This window comes from Pseudophryne corroboree, chromosome 7 (genome assembly GCF_028390025.1).
Source record: "Pseudophryne corroboree isolate aPseCor3 chromosome 7, aPseCor3.hap2, whole genome shotgun sequence".
Lineage (NCBI taxonomy): Eukaryota > Metazoa > Chordata > Amphibia > Anura > Myobatrachidae > Pseudophryne > Pseudophryne corroboree.
This window is the reverse complement of record NC_086450.1, coordinates 123305865-123321405: the sequence shown is the minus strand read 5'-3', so window position 1 is coordinate 123321405 and position 15541 is coordinate 123305865. Positions and strand designations below refer to the sequence as shown.

General features: G+C 47.0%; 1 protein-coding gene across 1 annotated transcript in view; it reads right to left on the bottom strand.

The window, feature by feature from the left end:
• SLC38A11 (solute carrier family 38 member 11) overlaps nt 1-15541 on the bottom strand; it is a 230073-nt gene that overhangs the window by 200915 nt on the left and 13617 nt on the right. Inside the window, exons 5-6 of the mRNA XM_063933616.1 lie at nt 13266-13331; nt 6160-6266 (exon numbers count right to left, since the gene is read on the bottom strand). Of these exons, the coding sequence (XP_063789686.1) occupies nt 6160-6266; nt 13266-13331 (173 nt within the window). The remainder of the gene's footprint in view (nt 1-6159; nt 6267-13265; nt 13332-15541) is intronic.

Sequence of the window (15541 nt, the reverse complement as noted above, 5' to 3'; positions counted from 1 at the left end):
TCATATGTCAATTAGACTTTAGATATGGTAACTGGTTTAAAGCTCACGGCACATTGGCTTTGTTTATTTGATTATTTATTTATTTTTTAAATTTGTTGAGAAAAAATGTGCGAAAAGTCAGTGGTTTCGGTGCCCAAACATCTATTTGGGGCGCGACAAGTATGATAATGGGCGCTCGGAATATTAAATTGCTCCGTCAGGCACCCATTAATTATACCGTCACCCAAAACAATTGAATTTCCTCCTTAGAGCCTAAAAGGGTTAATATTGGAGAGATTTTACACTAGCCTTCTATGCATATATCTAATCAGTTTGTCTTGTTAATGGCAGTAGAAAATTCTATTTTAGACACACCCAAGAATTTATTTTATAGGCAGCTGACTCATTAGCAAGCAAACTTTATCGCTAAAGTTCAGGCCGTTTAAGATTGCCCTGCACTCAAAGTCACTGAGGTCTCTTGTTGTTTCAGTGATTGACAAAATATAGGTCAACCAGCCCAGGATGTTATACAGTGCTCTAAGCTGGATCATACTTGCCTACCTGACCCTCTCCGTGAGGTAGAAAAAATGCTCTGTTCCTGGACTTTCCTGGTAATGTATGATTGCCATCACCTGTGGTGAGCTAGTTAATTGATAAGAAAGGTGTTTCACCACAGGTGATGGCAATCATACATTACCAGGATAGTCCAAGAACACTAAAAGTACAGAAAAAATGTGGGCGCTGGTGTGTGACCTGAAAAAACCTGGAACAAGCACACAAATAATAAAAAGTGAGTGTTAATCACCTGCACCTGCTCCCTGGATTGCAGCTACTTATACTGAGTTGCTGAATCTCAATAAGTGCAGAAAGAAACCAAGAATTTAAAGAAGCGCCATCCATAGAGCAAGGTGTAATTAATAAGGTTATTTATTTGTTAGATCTAAAATATATATCAAGTATAAACACTCACAATTTCATGTTATAAAAAAAAATCCCAATGCAGGAGGTAATATCTCTGGATATATGGATTTATACTTTCAGGTACCTGTTATAAAACCACAGTGACGGAGCCTGCCGCTCCCGCTATTCACAGCCGATGACCGCTCTTGTTTGTGGAACAGCTACACTGACGCCGGCTTGTCAGTGTGTAGAGCTGAACACTGGCCCTCATTCCGAGTTGTTCGCTCGCAAGGCGATTTTAGCAGTATTGCACACGCTAAGCCGCCGCCTACTGGGAGTGAATCTTAGCTTCTTAAAATTGCGAACGAAAGATTTGCAATATTGCGATTACACATCTCGTAGCAGTTTCAGAGTAGCTTCAGACTTACTCGGCATCTGCGATCAGTTCAGTGCTTATCGTTCCTGGTTTGACGTCACAAACACACCCAGCGTTCGCCCAGACACTCCTCCGTTTCTCCAGCCACTCCCGCGTTTTTTCCGGAAACGGTAGCGTTTTTTCCCACACGCCCATAAAACGGCCTGTTTCCGCCCAGTAACACCCATTTCCTGTCAATCACACTACGATCGCCTGAGCGAAGAAAAAGCCGTGAGTAAAAATCCAAACTTCATAGCAAATTTACTTGGCGCAGTCGCAGTGCGGACATTGCGCATGCGCACTAAGCGGAAAAACGCTGCGATGCGAAGAAATTTTCCGAGCGAACGACTCGGAATGACCTCCACTATGCGGGACTGGACAGATGGAGCCTGTGAGCTCTGCAGCGCTGGAAGGTATGTAGGGCTGTAAAGGACAGAGCCTGTCTCCTTGTTATTAGCGGCTAGGATCCGCTCGCTTCCGCTGCAGCACAGTTACCGTATCCAATAATTAGTACAGGCACTGGAAGTCCATTAGTTTTCTCTGGTGCAAAGAGTCCAAAAAAAGCATAAAACCAGGGCATTGCTTATTTTTTTACCCCTGTATTGCTATCCACCTGGATTCCTTTAAAGCGACAGGTGAGGGGTAATTTATTCATAAACTGTCGGAGCAATAAATTATTGAATAAAACATAAGAACTCTCTCTGGAAATACACTGCTCCAAAAAATAAAGGGAACACTTAAACAACACATCCTAGATCTGAATGAATGAAATATTCTTATTAAATACTTTGTTCTTTACATAGTTGAATGTGCTGACAACAACATCACACAAAAATTATCAATGGAAATCACATTTATTAACCCATGGAGGTCTGGATTTGGAGTCACCCTCAAAATTAAAGTGTAAAAACACAGTACAGGCTGATCCAACTTTGATGTAATGTCCTTAAAACAAGTCAAAGTGAGGCTCAGTAGTGTGTATGGCCTCCACGTGCCTGTATGACCTCCCTACAACGCCTGGGCATGCTCCTGATGAGGTGGCGGATGGTCTCCTGAGGGATCTCCTCCCAGACCTGGACTAAAGCATCCGCCAACTCCTGGACAGTCTGTGGTGCAACGTGGCGTTGGTGGATGGAGCGAGACATGATGTCCCAGATGTGCTCAATTGGATTCAGGTCTGGGGAACGGGCGGGCCAGTCCATAGCATCAATGCCTTTGTCTTGCAGGAACTGCTGACACACTCCAGCCACATGAGGTCTAGCATTGTCTTGCATTAGGAGGAACCCAGGGCCAACCGCACCAGCATATGGTCTCACAAGGGGTCTGAGGATCTCATTTCGGTACCTAATGGCAGTCAGGCTACCTCTGGCGAGCACATGGAGGGCTGTGCGGCCCCCCAAAGAAATGCCACCCCACACCATTACTGACCCACTGCCAAACCGGTCATGCTGGAGGATGTTGCAGGCAGCAGAACGTTCTCCTTGGCGTCTCCAGACTCTGTCACGTCTGTCACATGTGCTCAGTGAGAACCTGCTTTCATCTGTGAAGAGCACAGGGCGCCAGTAGCGAATTTGCCAATCTTGGTGTTCTCTGGCAAATGCCAAACGTCCTGCACGGTGTTGGGCTGTAAGCACAACCCCCACCTGTAGACGTCAGGCCCTCATACCACCCTCATAGAGTCTGTTTATGATCGTTTGAGTAGACACATGCACATTTGTGGCTTGCTGGAGGTCATTTTGCAGGGCTCTGGCAGTGCTCCTCCTGTTCCTCCTTGCACAAAGGCGGAGGTAGCGGTCCTGCTGCTGGGTTGTTGCCCTCCTACGGCCTCCTCCACGTCTACTGGCCTGTCTCCTGGTAGCGCCTCCATGCTCTGGACACTATGCTGACAGACACAGCAAACCTTCTTGCCACAGCTCGCATTGATGTGCCATCCTGGATGAGCTGCACTACCTGAGCCACTTGTGTGGGTTGTAGACTCCGTCTCATGCTACCACTAGAGTGAAAGCACCGCCAGCTTTCAAAAGTGACCAAAACATCAGCCAGAAAGCATAGGAGCTGAGAAGTGGTCAGTGATCACCACCTGCAGAACAACTCCTTTATTGGTGGTGTCTTGCTAATTGCCTATAATTTCCACCTGTTGTCTATTCCATTTGCACAACAGCATGTGAAATTGATTGTCAATCAGTGTTGCTTCCTGATTGTCAATCAGTGTTGCTTCCTAATTTGGAGTTACATTGTGTTGTTTAAGTGTTCCCTTTATTTTTTTTGAGCAGTGTATATGTGGCATGGTCTTAATCATCTGAAGGTGCAATGATGTCCATGATTGGAATATTTTAAAATAAAATTTTTATTTTTATGTTTTACCAACAGCTGTGGTATTAATCTTTTTCATTTTTTCAAACAAAAGGTTTCTACCAATCGATTGGTTTTATACTAGATTTATATGTCTTTCAGCTGTAGGTATTTTGTGGCTAATGTGCTAAAATATATCATTAAATTGTGAGTGTTTATATTTGATATATATTTTAGATCTAACAAATAAATAACTTTATTAATTACACCTTGCTCTATGGATGGCGCTTCTTTAAATTCTAATAGGCCCTACACACTGGGCGATTTGACTGCAAGATATGAACGATCTCGTTCATTAATGAACGAGATAACATTCATATCGTGCAGTGTGGAGGCACCAGCGATGAACGATGCGCGGCCCCGCGCTCGTTCATCGCTGGTGCCCCGTTGGCTGTGCATGCAGGCCAATATGGACGAACTCGTCCATATTTACCTTCAGTTCTATGGAGCCGTGTGACGCCCGTCGGCCGTATCCGCCGTTGGCCAGCTCAGCGGCGGATCTATTAATGTGTAGGGCCCTTAAGTCCAGGAACAGAGCATTTTCTCGATCATGGAGAGGGTCAGGTAGGCAAGTATGAGCTAGATGGCCTACGTTTGCAAGACTCAAGAACCTTCCCTGTAAGGTAGCACAGGTTTTCTGATTACTTTGTATCCCTCGTTTACTCAAGTACTGTATTTACTTTACTTCATAAAAAATAAACATTCACAGGTTTATAGAATGGAATGCAGGGGTGAATTTATTCAGTAAGGATTTATTTAGCTGGACTTTACACTAGTGAATGCAGAACAATGTCTGTCTGCATTTTGTAATATCCTTCTGTGTAGGTATTATAATGCACAAGAAGTCAGACTATGGGGCATATTCATCATCACTTAAACTCTACAAAAGTAGGTGAAAATTAACATTTTAACCTACTTTTGTAAAAATGAAGTTTTGTGGCCATTCATCTTATACAGTAGGTAAAGTCCTGCTTACCTTACCCTCCTGAGCTGGCTCGGCATCCCCATAAACTAGTATGGGGACCTAATTCATAAAGCTCAGAAAGTACAATATTTTCGGAGCTCGACTGCCGAACATTTGTCATCTGCAGATGGCGAATTTTCCCCCACCCATGCTGCTTACCTATGATAAGCATGTCCGACATGCGTTCAGGGATCCTCCTGGATCCCTCTGCTGCTGCCCTCCATCTTCCACTGAATGCTGGACGCTTGTGCGCCTGCTTGAACCCTGGTTCACGCAGGTGCACTAGTGCTAGCACTGACAGATTTTTTTCACTGCTACGAAAGTAAGCCAATACCAATTGGTGGGGTTAGGTAGGACCATATAGGAACAAAGCATAGACATTAACGGCCTAATTCAGCATGGATCGCTAATTAGAGAAATCACAAATGGAAGATTATCGAACAACTGCGCATGAGTAGCATTCGTATGTGGGGTAATAGCAACAGAAAATGCATACAGATCGTAAATGCAAGCCGCTGTTTCTGGGCGGAAACCTACTGTTTCTGGATGTGACAGAAAAAACGCAGGCGTGGCCAGCCGTTTTTGGGGAGGGTCTATGATGTCAGCACAGACCACTTCCAGGCCATCTCAGTCGCAGATTAGTGGCAGTCTCAGACCTACTCACATTTGCTCAGACGGCAAAGACTGTTCGATGTTCCGGGATTTGTGTATGCATCTACGAGTGTATAGCGATCTGCGATGCATTCGCAAATTTGCACTGGGCGTTTTTTCTTTTTGTCAGGGCGGTGCCTTTCTACTTGCAGACAACTGCAATTTCTCAGATTAACGATCCATGCTGAATTAGGCCCTAAGGCTGTAACCAGCATGCAGTAATAAAATAATGTCTACCCAGAACTGCTTATTACAATAAATAGCATAGAATATAGGCCCTCATTCCGAGTTGTTCGCTCGCTAGCTGCTTTTAGCAGCCGTGCAAACGCTAAGTCACCACCCTCTGGGAGTGTATCTTAGCTTAGCAGAAGTGCGAACGAAAGGTTCGCAGCGCTGCTACAAAAAAAGATTGTTCAGTTTCTGAGCAGCTCCAGACCTACTCCTACCTTGCGATCACTTCAGACTGTTTAGTTCCTGTTTTGACGTCACGAACACGCCCTGCGTTCGGCCAGCCACGCCTTTTGCATACAAATGCAGGCGTGCCAGCGTTTCCCCAGGCATGCCTGCATTTGTATCTGACACGCCTGCGTTTTTACACACACTCCCCGAAAAACGGTCAGTTACCTCCCAGAAACACCCACTTCCTGTCAATCACTCTGCAGCCAGCAGTGCGATTGAAAAGCGTCGCTAGACCTTGTGTGAAACTGCATCAGCTGTTGTGAAAGTACGTCGCGCGTGCGCATTGCGCCGCATGCGCAGAAGTGCTGCTTTTTTACCTAATCGCTGCGCTGCGAACGAAAACAGCTAGCGAACAACTCAGAATGACCACCATAATACGTAGACATAAAAGAAGTGACACTGTCCAAACTAAAAGTCTAGCAGTTTTAATATACAGTACCTTTCCTAACCTTTCCATATTCCGGTATAGTGCAATTGGAAGAGTAATCAGGATTGTTGTGCTCAAGATAGCAAAGCGTCGGTCAGCAAGTATACTTTCTTGAGTAACTGAAAGCAACAAAAGGTACAGTGCAATAATTACTGTATAAAAACAAATTAAACAGTACCATTTTTATTGTATCTATTATCCTATCCTAAAATCATAAGATGGCTAATTCAGACCTGATTGCTAGCAGGTGATTTTTGCACTGCTGCGATCAGATAGTCGCCGCCTACAGGGGGAGTGTATTTTAGCTGTGCAAGTGTGCGAACGCATGTGTAGCAGAACAGTACAAACAGAGCTTGTGCAGTCTCTGCGCAGCCCAGGACTTACTCAGCTGCTGCCATCACTTCAGCCTGTCTAGGACTGGAATTGACGTCAGTAACCCTCCCTGCAAACGCTTGAACACGCCTGTGTTTTTCCAAACACTCCCTGAAAACGGACAGTTGCCACCCACAAACGCCTTCTTCCTGTCAATCTCCTTGCGAACGCCGATGCGTATGGATCTTCGCACAAGCCCATCGCTGAGCGGTGATCCGCTTTGTACCCTTGCGACGCATCTGCATATGCATTCGCACTTTAGACCTGATCACCCGCTGTACGAAAACACAGCCTAACGATCAGGTCTGAATTACCCCCTAGGTCCATACACACTGGACGGCGTCATGGTATGAGCGACATCGTCTAATGTTTCCCCTCTTGGGCCAGGCAGTTTGTGGCCGCCCGTACGCACTGAGCGATATGACCGTTCATATCGCTCAGTGACATCATGCAGCGGCCGGCTGTGCATGCAGCTCCTGCACGACAGTCTAGATCAGAGGCGGATTAAGGGGGGGGGGGGGGGCATGAGGGTATGTACCTCAGGCCCCCCTTTTTAAAAGGGCCCCCTGCAGCCCCGCCACCCTCCACAGATCGGATGCCAGCACCGGTGTTTTGATGATGCAGAGGGAGCCAGGACAGCCGTCGCCCAGCCGCCTTCACAGCCTGTGGCATCTCCGCGGCCGCACCATCATCTGTCAGTGCACTGGGGAGCCGAACACACAGTACCACAGATCGGATCTCTGATCTGCGGCACTGTGCTCCCGGCTCCCCAGTGCACTGACAGACGCTGGTGCGGCCGCGGCCCCGCCATAGGCTGTGAAGGCAGCTGGGCGACGGCTGTCCCGGCTCCCCTCTGCATCATCAAAACGCCGGCGCTGGGTTGTAAGGGGCTACACAGGCAGGACAGCTGAGCAACGGCTCAGCTGTCCAATAATGTGTGAAGTCATTGGCTGGGCGGTGGGCGCACAGGCTGCAGGCCAGGAACTATGAGGAGGCTTGTGAAATGAGGGGTTGTGTGGAGCTGCCCAGCGGAGTGTTTGGAGAGATAGCAGCCTGCCAGAAAAGCGAAAAAAAAGTGAGGCTGGCTGTACAAAGTTTAGCTTCTGGATATATATATATATATCTCCAGACAAGAAGGCGGCACTCCGAGACTTGTAGAATAAGGTGAATCATACCAGCATGTGTTTAATCAATGTTTCGGTGGTCGCACCCCCTTCTTCAGGAAAACAGCACACCAATGTGTGTTGTTTTCCTGAAGAAGGAGGTGCGACCCCCGAAACCTTCTACAAGTCTCCGAGTGCCGCCCTCTTTTCTGGATATATATATATATATATATATATATATACACACACACGGGGTAATTCTGAGTTGATCGCAGCAGGAATTTTGTTAGCAGTTGGGCAAAACCATGTGCACTGCAGGGGGGGCAGATATAACATGCGCAGAGAGAGTTAGATTTGGGTGTGGTGTGTTCAATCTGCAATCTAAATTGCAGTGTAAAAATAAAGCAGCCAGTATTTACCATGCACATAAATAAAATAACCCACCCAAATCTAACTCTCTCTGCAAATGTTATATCTGCCTCCCCTGCAGTGCACATGGTTTTGCCCAACTGCTAACAAAATTCCTGCTGCGATCAACTCAGAATTACCCCCACTATGTGTGTGTGTGTGTGTGTGTGTGTGTGTGTGTGTGTGTGTGTGTGTGTGTGTGTGTGTGTATATGTATATATATATATATATATATATATATAGGATTCCAGAAAGAAACAGCGGCACTCGTGGATTTGGTAAACAATACAAAGTGTATTCAAAAAAAGATTACAAGAAGCCGACGTTTCGGGGCTCACATGCCCCTTTGTCAAGGTGTGTAACAGTGTCTAGTGTGTGTGCTTACCTTATATCCCCGTGGAGTCCGTGAGTGCACAGGTGTGTGGCCGGAGACGCGACGGAGCCGCCGTACTTCCGGTCGCGGCTAAGTGACGTCATAGTGAGTGCGCCCGTTACTATGGCAACTGGGACGCTAAAGTGCCGTTAGCTGCAGCGGTGACATGACTGGCAACACTGCCAGACTGGTGTGATATAGTGCGAGTGCAAGTTGCTAAGAACAGTGACACTTAGGAGACCTGTTACCTCTGTGGGACTCGATGAGACCCGAGTGTGGGGGCGGGGTGATGCATGGCCTATGGTATAACCCGGTGGATGCTGGACTCCCCGTGGCTGCTGGATGTATGAGACCCCGCCCCCACACTCGGGTCTCATCGAGTCCCACAGAGGTAACAGGTCTCCTAAGTGTCACTGTTCTTAGCAACTTGCACTCGCACTATATCACACCAGTCTGGCAGTGTTGCCAGTCATGTCACCGCTGCAGCTAACGGCACTTTAGCGTCCCAGTTGCCATAGTAACGGGCGCACTCACTATGACGTCACTTAGCCGCGACCGGAAGTACGGCGGCTCCGTCGCGTCTCCGGCCACACACCTGTGCACTCACGGACTCCACGGGGATATAAGGTAAGCACACACACTAGACACTGTTACACACCTTGACAAAGGGGCATGTGAGCCCCGAAACGTCGGCTTCTTGTAATCTTTTTTTGAATACACTTTGTATTGTTTACCAAATCCTCGAGTGCCGCTGTTTCTTTCTGGAATCCTGCATCTACTTCACAGAAGGCACCGAGGTCCCTGACGCCTGACAGGAGAGTGCCAGTCCCATCTGGGATATATATATATATATATATATATATATATACATACACACTGCTCAAAAAAATAAAGGGAACACTAAAATAACACATCCTAGATCTCAATTAATGAAATATTCTTATTAAATACTTTGTTCTTTACATAGTTGAATGTGCTGACAACAAAATCACACAAAAATTATCAATGGAAATCAAATTTATTAACCCATGGAGGTCTGGATTTGGAGTCACACTCAAAATGAAAGTGGAAAAACACACTACAGGCTGATCCAACTTTGATGTAATGTCCTTAAAACAAGTCAAAATGAGGCTCAGTAGTGTGTGTGGCCTCCACGTGCCTGTATGACCTCCCTACAATACCTGTGCATGCTTCTGATGAGGTGGCGGATGATCTCCTGAGGGATCTCCTCCCATACCTGGACTAAAGCATCCGCCAACTCCTGGACAGTCTGTGGTGCAACGTGGTGTTGGTGGATGGAGCGAGACATGATGTCCCAGATGTGCTCAATTGGATTCAGGTCTGGGGAACGGGCGGGCTAGTCCATAGCATCAATGCCTTCGTCTTGCAGGAACTGCTGACACACTCCAGCCACATGAGGTCTAGCATTGTCTTGCATTAGGAGGAACCCAGGGCCAACCGCACCAGCATATGGTCTCACAAGGGGTCTGAGGATCTCATCTCGGTACCTAATGGCAGTCAGGCTACCTCTGGCGAGCACATGGAGGGCTGTGCGGCCCCCCAAAGAAATGCCACCCCACACCATTACTGACCCACTGCCGAACCGGTCATGCTGGAGGATGTTGCAGGCAGCAGAACGTTCTCCTTGGCGTCTCCAGACTCTGTCACATGTGCTCAGTGAGAACCTGCTTTCATCTGTGAAGAGCACAGGGCGCCAGTGGCGAATTTGCCAATCTAAGCACAACCCCCACCTGTGGACTTCGGGCCCTCATACCACCCTCATGGAGTCTGTTTATGATCGTTTGAGTAGACACATGCACATTTGTGGCTTGCTGGAGGTCATTTTGCAGGGCTCTGGCAGTGCTCCTCCTGTTCCTCCTTGCACAAAGGCGGAGGTAGCGGTCCTGCTGCTGGGTTGTTGCCCTCCTACGGCCTCCTCCACGTCTCCTGATGTACTGGCCTGTCTCCTGGTAGCGGCTCCATGCTCTGGACACTACGCTGACAGACACAGCAAACCTTCTTGCCACAGCTCGCATTGATGTGCCATCCTGGATGAGCTGCACTACCTGAGCCACTTGTGTGGGTTGTAGACTCCGTCTCATGCTACCACTAGAGTGAAAGCACCGCCAGCTTTCAAAAGTGACCAAAACATCAGCCAGAAAGCATAGGAGCTGAGAAGTGGTCTGTGGTCACCACCTGCAGAACAACTCCTTTATTGGGGGTGTCTTGCTAATTGCCTATAATTTCCACCTGCTGTCTATTCCATTTGCATAACAGCATGTGAAATTGATTGTCAATCAGTGGTGCTTCCTAAGTGGACAGTTTGATTTCACAGAAGTGTGATTGACTTGGAGTTACATTGTGTTGTTTAAGTGTTCCCTTTATTTTTTTGAACAGTGTGTATATATATATATATATATATATACAGTTGTGCTCATAAGTTTACATACCCTAGCAGAATTTGTGATTTTCTGGCCATTTGTCAGAGAATATGAATGATAACTCACAAACTTTTCTTTCACTCATGGTTAGTGGTTGGGTGAAGCCATTTATTGTCAAACAACTGTGTTTACTCTTTTTAAATCATAATGACAACAGAAACTACCCAAATGACCCTGAATAAAAGTTTACATACCCCAGTTCTTAATCAATGACAGCTTGAAGTCTTTTGTGGTAGTTGTGGATGAGGCTCATTATTCTTCAGATGGTAAAGCTGCCCATTCTTCTTGGCAAAAAGCCTCCAGGTCCTGTAAATTCTTGGGCTGTCTTGCATGAACTGCACGTTTGAGATCTCCCCAGAGTGGCTCAATGATATTGAGGTCCGGAGACTGAGATGGCCACTCCAGAACCTTCACTTTATTCTGCTGTAGCCAATGACAGGTCGACTTGGCCTTGTGTTTTTGGATCATTGTCATGTTGGAAAGTCCAAGTACGTCCCATGCGCAGCTTCCGTGCTGATGAGTGCAAATTTTCCTCCAGTATTTTTTGATAACATGCTGCATTCATCTTACCATCAATTTTGACCAAGTTTCCAGTGCCTTTGTAGCTCACACATCCCCAAAACATCAGCGATCCACCTCCGTGTTTCACAGTAGGAATGGTGTACCTTTCACCATAGGCCAGATGTACGCTTTGGCTCATATATTGCATGTAAATCTTGCTCTGGTGTTAGCCAGTGCCTCCTGAGCTATTTAGCTCACCGCACATCCCTGGGGTGCACCTGGGTACACTTTGAGCGATGATAATGAAGGACGGAATGATCACTGTTCCTTACTTCATTAGCGTACATGGTGTAGCTAGTAACATCGTCAGGTTTGATGTACAGCAAATGCGAGCACCCGCGTATCGAGCATACACACTGCCGGATATGCGCCAAATTGAGCAATATGTTTGTCTGATACGCTGGATCAGGCGACATACAGTATTGCTCAGTGTGTACCCAGCTTTACAGGGATATCTCACTTTGATTAATTTTAAGAAGTCACAGAATTGGATGGTAAGAGGTTTTAACTTACATTTCTCTAAAAGTATAAAGTCTATTAGCATTTAACATAATACAAATTTGAAAGACTGCTGGTATTCTGTGTATACCTGGCATGGAGCAGTAATCTGGCTACGCTGGCAGAAACTGATGGACTTTAGAGAATGAGCTGGTCTGGACTTGCATATCAGCTGCTCAATCAGTCTCCTAGTCCTGCATTTGGAAAAAGGTCTCTTAATATTATACAATTGTGCAAAACAGGTAAATGGCTTGCCAGTATAGGTGGGCCACATTACTGAGACATCAGTAGGCTGAGTGCAAAAGATGTAGGCTTCAGGATTATACACAAAGTGTATTGGTTTGGTTTATATGACAGTGTGATTTTTTTTAGCCCAAGTCTAACCCTGGTGTGCATGTTCTCAGTTCTTTGGACCCCTCATTGTAGCTTTGTGCTTATACAGATGTCTGGTCTTTATCACTTCATTGAGGTCTGCATAAAACAAACTTTTGAGAAATATTGTATGTGCAGGCTAACATTATGTAGGGATACACTTAGTTAGAAGTGTTGGTGATATCCCTAATCCCCACAGGTGAGTACATTTTGCTAACCATAATTAAAGAATCTGCTGAGACACATTGGGGTTTTCTGACTAATACATGTAGAGATGCGCAGTGGTGGCACCAGGGTGAGTGACACTCGATGTGTCCAAGAAAAGTCCCCCTGAGTGCAACTTCGACACCTGTGGTTGAAAAGGGGCGTGGTTTTGTATAAAGGGGTGTGTCCTCATGGGAGCTCCACTGACCTTTCTAAAAGGGTGTGGCTTCACGGGGGAAGCTCCCGATTGTCTCAATCCAGGGGTGTGACAAGAGCAGAGTGCTGCAGGATAATGTCATACTGCAGCACCTGGCTCCTGTTACTCACTGTGGAGGAGTCAGCATTTTGGTGTTATCCCCTGAAAGAGTGACACCCTGGAGTGGCCCACACCCCCCGCATCCCCCTTGTGATGCCACTGGAGATGGGTACTAACTCACAGTACATAGGGCCTGATTCATAGTTGTATGCTAAGGCAATTTTTTGACTCAGAAGATATACAAAAATATGATAATGTAACAGTCACCGGGAATTGTATAGAGAAGCCCACCAGATCCTTCGCAGTTGCCCACAACTGTGTACACATTCGCTGCATCGGCATAGATCCGGGAAACATCGACTCCCTGAGTGAATCTAGGGAATACCTGCCTACTCTCCTGGATTGGCCTAGAGGCTCCCGAAAATCAGGTGATGCTCCCTGCCCCCCCAGAAAGGAAGACAAGTCCCCTGTTTACAAAAAGGACAAATACACCAGAAAATTATATACATAATATATAACAATGCACTCACCTCCTGGAATTCTTTGAAATATTTTTGGCAAAATGTCTCCTGTTATGATGTTGTAGCTGACCATCGCTGAAATAGATTTTAGTGCTGGGTTAGAAAGGCATGGGAAAACTGCAATAAAATAATCACTAGCAGGGGAATGTGGTCAAGATGCCGGCTGTCGGGATCCTGGCAGTCAGAATGTCAACGTCAAAATCCTGTCAGACGTCAGAATGCCGACACCGGAATCCTGACAGGATCTGGAGACCTGCAGGGAGGAAGGATTAGGGGAGGCGGGAGCAGTCTTATCTTCCCCCTGTCGGGATTTACACTGTCAGGATGCCGGTGTCGGTGTTCAGACCGCTGGCATCCCGTCAGCCGGGATATCATACTGGATCCCTATCAGGATAGAAATGGTAGTACTGAAATGGTAGCATGTAGAAGAAGTGGTACAAAGAAGTAAAAAGGAGTACATGTATACAGGTGTGTCCCTATCCAGCCTTACCACGATGTGTACGCACCATGACTTGTGACTTTCCGGGCAGTGTGCGTGCGCTTACACACCGCAATCCAAATGCATTGCATAGGAAAGTTGAGGGTGCGAGCGTATACAGCCTAGCGGGGTTTAGCGTTGCCCCTATGCGCGTGCCAGTGCGTATGTGTCGTGGCATCATTGGAGGACACATCTGTAACAAAACCTGACAAACATTTGTCTTGACTGAGTGCTTCAAAATGTTGCCCTTCTTCTCCACGGGAGTTTTTTGTCCTCCCTGAGCTCGCCTTAGGACACATGCATTACAGTTTGACAGGTGTGCCACCACAGTCAAACTCCACATTGGTGGAAGAGCAGCATGTAGTAATAGTAAACTACAATGTAAATACAGTGCAGAAACATTGGAGGTGATTCAGTCCTGATCGTAGATGTGCTAAATTTAGCACAGCTACGATCAGCTTCCCTGACATGTGGGGGCACGCCCAGCACAGGGCATGTCAGGCCCTGCCCCGTTGCACAAGTACAAAAGCACCACACAGTGGCGATGCTTTTGTACTGGTAGAGTAGCTCCCCACCAGCGCAGCTCCTGCGCACTGGCAGGGAACTACCTGTCGCTGCTCGGGTCGCAGCGGCCGCGTGTGACATCACGCAGCCGCCGCTCCTTGCCCCCTAAACGGCGGCCAAATGCCGCCGGCCCGCCCTCTCCCGCCCAGCGACCACCTATACCTGTCAATCAGGCAAAGGCGTTCACAGGGCTAAGACAGCAGTAGGCTGTCTGGCATGCGCCGGGGCACTGCGTCGTCAGCACATGCGCAGTTCAGTCCTGATCGCGATCAGGTCTGAATTAGCCCCATTATACAATAGCAGATTTAAACACCTTTCATTCATTCTATATGTTATAGAATGTACTAAAGAAATGGTTGACAGAAACAGCTTCATTGCTATGACCAATTTCTCCACTTGAGTATTATACTGATCGCTTGAGAGCTTCCTTGAAGGATGGGTCAGAACGAGAAGTGATGGAAGCCAGCTTGATAATGGGCAGCACGGATGGTGTAATGGTTAGCATTACTGCCTCACAGCACTGAGGTCATAAGATTTCTGACAAAAAAACAAAACCCTAGTGTGTATGAGTGTGCATGTACGTGTGATAGGGAATATAGTTTGTAAGTTCCGCTGGGGCAGGGACTGATGTGAATTGCCAAATATGTTCTGTAAAACACTGTGGAATATGTGACCGTTATATAAATAACTGGTAATAAAAAAATAATGATGCAATTTGTTCCACAATGTGATATTATGATGCAAGTCACATCATAAAGTCCATTCCATCTCTGACCTCACATTCCTTCACAAATTCCCTACACATTTCTTAGACAAACATCGGTGACCAGCGGCGGCTCCTACCTTAGTGGAGGAGCCGCTGGCCATGCTGCCAGGTCCCTGCTCCCTTGTCCCCACCGCTGGGTCCCTGTTCCCTTGTCCCTGCTGCCAGCTGGGTCCCGGCATCTGTACATTACAGTTCACAGAAGCCTGGACCGGCACATGTGCAGTAGTGGTGACGGTACTGCGCATGTGCAAACTCACGGCTTCTATGGACTGCATCGGTTGCAGCCCATAGAAGCCAGCTAGGGCTGACGAGGCAGGGAGTGACAGCTCTTTGCTAATCGCAGCCTGGTCTGGCAGTCCAAGTGGGAGGAAACACCTCCCAATGAGACTGCCTGTAGTGTCTGTGACTGACAGGTAGGACTTCCAATAGGAAGTCACTGCAAGTCACAGTGTAGCCAGTGCAGTCTCACAAACTGTA